Source organism: Vidua macroura, chromosome 11 (assembly GCF_024509145.1).
Source record: "Vidua macroura isolate BioBank_ID:100142 chromosome 11, ASM2450914v1, whole genome shotgun sequence".
Classification (NCBI taxonomy): Eukaryota; Metazoa; Chordata; class Aves; order Passeriformes; family Viduidae; genus Vidua; species Vidua macroura.
Window position 1 is genome coordinate 12,431,936 of NC_071581.1, and position 8,011 is coordinate 12,439,946.

The 8,011-nt window shown below is 38.6% G+C and overlaps 1 protein-coding gene across 6 annotated transcripts in view; it reads left to right on the plus strand.

The window, feature by feature from the left end:
- The window catches only part of FTO (FTO alpha-ketoglutarate dependent dioxygenase), a 221,981-nt gene extending 215,074 nt beyond the window's left edge, over window positions 1-6,907 (plus strand). For all 6 annotated transcript variants that reach the window (XM_053987132.1, XM_053987138.1, XM_053987134.1 and 3 more), the window contains one exon: window positions 6,569-6,907. In XM_053987132.1, coding sequence (XP_053843107.1) covers window positions 6,569-6,722 — 154 coding nt within the window. In that variant the 3' untranslated portion in view covers window positions 6,723-6,907. The remainder of the gene's footprint in view (window positions 1-6,568) is intronic.
- Window positions 6,908-8,011: the final 1,104 nt, after the last annotated feature.

Consider the following 8,011-nt stretch of genomic DNA (forward strand, 5'->3'; position numbering starts at 1 on the left):
TTTTAGTTGGACTCCACCAGTGCTTTGGTTGCTGCTATTTCAACATGTGGAGGGTTTTTCTCATATTTATTTGGTTTACTATTTGAGTAATAATAGAAACTCTGACATTTTCAAGCTGATGCAACTGTTGTTCCACCCTGTTTAGTGTCAGGTTCATTGATCACTTCCCTGCCTTTCTGTGGAGCAGCAAAATGCACTCTGCAGGCCAGTGTTAAAGATGGGCTCTGCTATAGATTCACTTTGTCAAAGTGCACACAAGGCTGGCTGTTTTCGGGCTATCCTACTTTGTCACCAGCGATGCCCCAGGATATTGTAGCCAGCGTCTCATTTCCAGTGGAATGGTTTATTTTGAAGGCATAAAGCTCTTGAGTCAGTGACTGTAAATGTTGGTTCTGTGGTAAGGGCCAAAAGCACCAGTGACATGAGCCATTATCAACTTTTGACAGAAGCAGACAGAGATCATCTCATGTGCCAGCAAATGTATTTGTTCTTGCGTCTTTGTGCAGCTGATACATTTTTTTTTTTTCCTTAGATAAATATTTAACTGATATTGCCTCTATCCCTTTCCTAAAACTGGCATTCTATTTTCAAATTTCTTATCTGGAAACAAACTCTTTTTGTCCCTTCTCTGCAGTCCTGGTCTCAGCCATTTTTTATGGCTGGCACACTGTAGTTACAGCACATGAAAGAACATCAGTGATGACTTATTGTAAATGGGACAGACTTCTTGGGAATGCACTGGGGATTAGATGTCCAAAAGAATGAAGTACTTCTCTCTTTCCATCTGGCCACTTCATTTCACTGCCTATTTGGGACCAGTACTTCTAAAATCTAGTTTGCAAAATCAAATATTGATTTAATTTGTTTTTTTTTTTTTTATTCTTAAAAGGTAGAGCAAACCTGGGAAGGTTTTACTTGTGCAGAGTCACAGGAGGAACAAGAAGGGAACAGTTGAAAGAAATGCTTTCTGTCAAAGTTGGCAATTTTCTGATTGGTTAATTAAAAAACTAAGAAAATCTATTGTCTAGATTGGACTCAATAACTTTCAAAATATCAGTTTTGGCATGAAAAATTCGAATTTTGTGGGTAATATAGCCATATAAAAATAGTATTTCAGTATATTCATATTTTCTCCATCCCCTGTTTTTTCAGAAAATAGTCTTTGGGATGCAAACTAAAGAAGCTAATACCAAGTGAAGGATTTTTAATTATTAGTTTCCTTATGTTTTACAGAGTTTAAACAAAGAGATTAGAAAGTATTCCATCCTAACACTGTGTCATGATGGAGCATTAGCCAACCCATTTTCCAAACACTCTTCAAAACACCTTTGGTGAAGTTCCAGCTGAAATACTGATTCTATATATGCTATTTCTTCTAAAATAAGCTAAATCAGAAGTCAAGCTTTGAATATATTTTGACTATAAGCAAGTTAAGTTCCAGCACCCAATGTAGATCTCATGTCTTGGATTAGTTCTCCAGAAAAAGTTCTGGGAGAGCATGGGACTGGTTTCCCTTGGATGCAGGTGATCCAGGCTGGAGTACTGTCTGTCTTGTATATGCTCTGGCAACTAAGAGTGTCACCTTGAAATGACGTGGGATTATCCTAACACTGAGATTAGAGTAACTACACGTAGTTTACATAATAATTTGAGGGACAAGTATGAAAAAATCCAAACCTAAAGCAAATCTCTTTGTCCCAGGTACCTATACTAGTAGGATTTGTGTTCCACAGCAGAGCTCTGTGTTATAAGATTAATAGCCCATATTTGATCAGACCCATATGTGCAAAGTCATTGTGAGTTTTAAGAGTGGAAGATGGTGTCTAAAGAAGTTGCTGCTGTTCCTCTTCCTCAGAACAGCACACCCCCATGTTAGCAGAGCTATGCCATTTAAAGTGATGTCAGTCTGGGTTTCAGGAATGCATTTGTCTTAGTAAAGTGATCCAAATGCTTTTTTTGCCTGGGCCATTGTTTTAAAAGTTATCCTGAAGTTTTGAATAATAGTACAGTAACACCTTTTTTCCAGCATGAATGGAGGGAGAAAATAGCTCCCCATATAAAACATAAAATTTCAGAAGTGCTGGAGTAAGCGTGTATGGGTGAGTGTGTGCTTTTGTACCTGCAGGGCAAATGTCCCATCCTCCCCTTCTGACTGTGTCAGTGCATGGGGAAATCAGCCAGACCCATTTTCCTTGTCTTACCCTATGAATTTCCATATTGTCTCCATTGGTCTTTGAACTTCTGGGCGTAGGTAACTAAATTAGTACCATCTCAGAAACAGGGCTGTTCACATCCTCTCCTCACTCTTAACATGCCTGTGCAGTCTGAGCCACAGATTGACCCCTATTGATCTGATTTGACTACACTTCTGTGGACTAGACAAACAGTGCAAGAGGATCCAGGAACTCTAATTCACAGTACCTTATTTAGGTTCCTAGGTAATAATTCTTATTTGCATTAATCACTTGCATTAATCACGCAGAACCTGAGGCTGCCTCTTGCCTTCAATGCATTCCTGTTCATGACAATACAACAAAAAGGTACCTGCTCTGAAGTGTGTTTTAAGTATGTTGATACTTAATAGTTGCAAAACTTAACTGTTAGAAAAAAAGACATTTTTTCAAATCAATGACTCACGCATTACTGTAAAAAATATCGATTAAAAACAAAGCATAATGTTAGTCATTTAGTCAGTAGAGTGATGCAATACTGAAATAAATTTATCCCTTGACTTTTGCATTAACCTTTTATTGACTGCTTGCATACTCATAATTAACACACACTTTAGCTAGCTTGGTTAATTTTAGCATTGTGATCAGTGTCCTCTAATGTAGATGACACCCTGATCATCAAAAATCAGTGCAGCCCAGGGAACCATGACCAGGCAAGTATCTGTCCCAGTGGGTGCACACCTGCCCATGGAGATACCAGCCACCTTCCAGGGAAAGCATCATGTGCTGTTATGCAAATAGTCAAACAGTCATACAAATGTTTGTCATCACTTAGGTGAACATTATTAAATATTAATGAGCAAAGTCCGTTGGTCAAAAACAGACAAAAAGGTTATGAAAAATCTGAGAACTTTACAGGGTAGAGGTAGTGAGAATGTGCTCTTCAACAGTAACTAAAAATGGGTTTTTAAAATTGAAACTGTCACAAGTCTTGATTGTTTTAGTAAGAAAGTAGGGACCATGGAGTTTTGTGCATTCTATTAAAAAACAATTCTTTCTATAATATGTTATTGAACACTTACTGTCAAGATGTTGCAGCTAAATTACTCTGAAATATATCACAGCAGTTTTCCTGTTCTCCTGCTGCAGATAAAGTATTGAAGGAATCTATTCTGTATTTCAGAGTTTGTGTGATTTCCACTCTTTACACAGTTTTTACATAGAATATACACAGGTTAGTTCTATTTTCCTTTGGAATTTTGACTTTAGTAACTCAAATAATTTTTAATTGATATGGAATATTTTCATTAACTTACAATATTGTAAATCTTCATACTTTCCCTCTACCACCACAGCTCAGTGTTTGCAGCCTTTTTTTGTTTATTTTTATTTATCAGGAGCTATTGTTGCTAACTCATGTTAACTGTCAGATACAAAGGATTTTAAATAATTCTGTGCAATCATTTAGATGCCTTTGATTGTTCTGCTTCAGTTTAAAATGTTGCTATGCTTTTGGCAAGATCTTCAACTCTGTTCCACTGCTACAAATTAAAGAGCATTGTAGGACCAATTTCTCCTGTAGAATTTTTTTTTAATCAGAAATATACTCATCTAGAAAGGTCTGGGTTTTGCACCCTAATTCTGAGTGACAAAGCACATTTTTGACCATGTTCCAGATTGTGGGAGCTATTCAGGTGAATTGCTTATTGAACTGCCAGGTGCAACAGTGACTGCCTAGAACCAGCCCCATAGCTTTGAGTATGAAAAATTTAAGCTGTCTTTGATGTCAGCAGATCCGGTACAGGGGTTGTAATTTTGGTCAAAATAGATGACTGACAAATTATAAAAATGTATAATTCCCTGCCGTTCTTGTTAGTATGGAGCAAAGCTGTAGAAGTCCAACAAGAAGGACGAAGGCACCATGGGATCACTGAACTTGGAGTGCTGTGGCACTGCTTTCCCTTTTTTGTATTTTTACAGCACATTGATGCATTTCTGTCATCAGATTGGCACAGCAAGCCTGAGGACCTGACACGCTTCTATTCCTCTAATCCCTCACATAGAATACGCTATGGCTAAAACTTCCCCAATTGCATGATCTCCTGGAAGTTCAGGCACGTGCTTGGTTGTGGGGAGACCTCTCAGCAATGACTCTGCTGGTAACAAATACAGAAAAGGGAAAGTAGCAAGTAGTGGCTCTTGGACTGTCCAGGCACAGCATCACCATGACTGCCACCACATTTACAGCAACACGAACACCCACATGTGAGGGAAAAGCTGGTCAATCTGTTTGTGTGAGAGAGCAAGGGAAAAAAAGACATGAAAGGTAAAAAGAGGGCTCTGAAATGCTGAGGAAGCTAAAGGTTGTTATGTCTTTTCTCTCAGTGAAAACTGTTGTTAATAGATGTGGGAGAGAGAAAATGTTTTTTGTTATTATTATTATTAGCTGAGTTTTGCAGATCACATAACATGCCTGCAGTATTTACTGGCTGAGCTTTATGATTTGTCATCTGCAATAATCACTACATGGTTAATTTCTCCACTTTTAGATGGAAATGCTTAAACTGAAGTGCTAGCCACCAAACTGAGTGTATTATTTTGTGCCAAGATAGAAAATAAAGCAAGCTTTTAAAAGCCTTATAGAGTTATGCTGTAATTAGTTTCAGCTTCCCCTGCATATTAATTTTCTCCTGTTCCTTTATATAATTTGGAAAATGTCTTCAGAACATGATGGCACAATCAGTTAAGTACCTCTCAGAACTCACGCACTAAACTGCATTTGCTAGAACAACTATTACAAAGCAGCCAGCAAAACAAATCCTCTGTTATTCTGTACAGTGCAGCTTATCAATGCAAACAGTTTAATATTTATGCTAAGAGGATTGTCACAAGTAGCTTCTGTTCCTTTAATTCTTGTTTTAAATAAATAATGAGAACATTTAAACACATTACTCTTCCCAGGGCCCTGAGGTCGGCTAATCTTATTATTTATGAAGTGATGTGCTACATAATAGTACTTAGTGCATGTTAACAGATGCTATTATCAGGGGCTGATGTGGAGAGCTGAAGATATATTGGAATGCTATGTGTTAATACTGTCCTTGTAGTGTAATGTACGATGGATTGAGTGCCCAGGATGCTGGTGCAGCAATTAACCACCCACCAACATGGGTGTAAAGCTGAAGTATGTTTTCTCATGGGGATTACACTGCTATTAATAATTCCCAGGAGAAGAAGACATCTTTCATTTGGCAACAGTCTCTTCCAGAAGGTCAGTGGTGTGGACAAGGAAGTTGAGTGTGTCAGTATTCTTACAGTTCATTCTACTGAGGTGAAAGAGGCATATATATTTAAAACAACTTTAAAGTTCTTACAAAAATTATGTGCATTATAGAACACAGATTTTTAAAAATGTCATACAAGACATAAAAGTGCATTTCTGCAATTTGGTTGTTATCTCTTTAAAGAGCTATATAGACCTGCAGTATGGACCAAAATTAAGGTAATTCTCAGCATTTTTGGTTTTTTGCTCCATTGCAAATATTAACTAATTAATCAGCAATGTGCAAATTGTTTGAGGGGAAGGGAAAAAAGAGGGGGAGAAATCCTCCTTGAACTCTGACAATGTCTTTGATGCAGCATGTATTAGTCTAATCTTTAGAAATGTGATGGTTGCCACTCATAAAAACTTTCCTCTGCAGGCTGCAGTTCAGTTGAATATTATAATTAGACTTCACTAGTATTGATGAATAATCCATTTAATAAAAAACATTGTAATTTAAACATTTTCTCTGGGGACTAACATACACTAGCCTCTTAATTTAATTTTATTGAAGTTTTGCCCACCCATTCATCATTGGAAGTTGTTATTAACCTCCATTTCCATTTTTCTTTATAGAATTTTCTCTTTTTATATTGCCTTTTTCAGTGCTAAGCAGGTTGATACACTTGTAAATCTCCAGAATCTACAAAGCTATTCTTGCTTCTTTAATGTTGTTTAATCTATCCCCCCTGACCTTAATGCAGTAAATTCAGTTTAATCTTTCTCAATAATCTAGTAATACATTGGAAACCAGCAAACATTTAAATCTGATAATGATTTAATCACATACTTTAAATAACAGCTGAGATAATGAAAAAATAATTCACCATATAAAGGAACACTAACTGAGTTTTCTCTGTGATTGGCTTTTTGAGAAATCCCTATAGAAAATACAAAGCCTATAACAGAAATCAACTTCACTAGAAATGTGCAATCCATGTGTCAGAAGATGTCGTATTTCTTTTTTTTTTATAATCTTTCTCTTTAAATTAATGCTCAAACGTATCCTTGCTGAGTACTCAGTTTCTTGATACAGTTTTACTTAAGTGGTTTATCTGCTTACCTTTCTTTTCAGATGCCAGTCAGATGCAGCAGAGAGCTTGCCAGAAGACCAGAAACCAGAATGCCATCCCTTCTGGACAGATGATGATGAATGTAATATGCCTCTGCCATATGATCTAGAAGAAGTAATTGCTTATCTACAAAATCTTGTTCAATGGATAGAATAACAAGTGACCTTCCAGCCTAGAATTATTGATGCTGGTCATCTGGGGAGAAGCTTTGTCGTTACCATAAATCTTTTCAGCTTTATGATTTCTTGATTGTATGTTATTTTATGTGTCAATGCAGATTTTACCAGTCTTTACATAGTAGCTTAGTTACTGTCTCATAATAAAAAAGACCAGCCTCCAAATTTACAGAAGCATGTGTTTTTTAAGACCTGAAGTCCAGAACACCAGCCTTAGTTCCTTCCTCCTCCACTCTAACTCCCTTTGACCCTACAGCCCAGGGATATCTGTGTTTCACAGAATCACAGGATGGGTCAAGTTTGAAGGGACCACAGTGGAATCACCTGGTCCAACCTCCCTGTGGGATCACTGGGTCCAACCTCCCTGCTCAAGCAGAATTACCCAGAGCACAGGGCACAGGGTTGTGTGCAGACAGTTCTGGAATGTCCCCAGTGAGGGACACTCCGCAGCCTCTGGCCAGGCTGTTCCGTGCTCGGGCCCTGCACAGCAAAGAACTCCTTGCTCGTGTCCAGGTGCAACTTCTGGGCATCATTCCTGCCCCTTCCTCTTGGCCCATTGCTGGGCACCAGGAGCAGAGCCTGGTCCATCCTCTGACACCTCCTGCAAATACTGACAGACATCAGTAATGTCCCCTCTTAGCCATCTCTTCTTGAGGCTGAGCAGGCCCAACTCTGCCAGTTGTTTTGACACATTCCCTTGGTATCTAAATTTCAGCTTCCACGAGTGCCTAGAGCTGTCTCTGGCCTGGCAGGCTTGAGCAACCCAAGGTGTAGCTCACACGTGTGGCAAAGCAGACTGCATGATCTGGGCATCCTAATGAGAGCCCAGCTTGGGGTGAGTCTGCTGAAGATCTTCAAAACAGAGCTGTGAATTCTCAATCCAGTAACACAAAGGGGCAGGAGATGCTGGAGATATTCCTTTGTGCAGTGGCTCCTTCTCAGACCATTTTTTCAGATGAGGAATTCTGTGGGAGTATTCTAACATAGATCCCAAGACTTTCTTACTGTTTTGCCTCATAGCAACAGAGTACTACTAAGAGAGATTTCTGGTGTGAATCTGTACCTCCCGGGCTCTCTGGGATTCCGAATTCAGTTCCTAATCATTGCTTTGTTTCTGCATGTTGTGAATCATAATCTGAGGTCAGGTTTCTCAGAGCATTGCCTAAAGAGGTGATGGACCTAAGTAAGATCTTCCATTAGGGTTGTTTGGTCCCCTGAGAAACTAGATTTAGATTGTGTGATGTTGGGTATTGCAGCATCAAGTGAGAT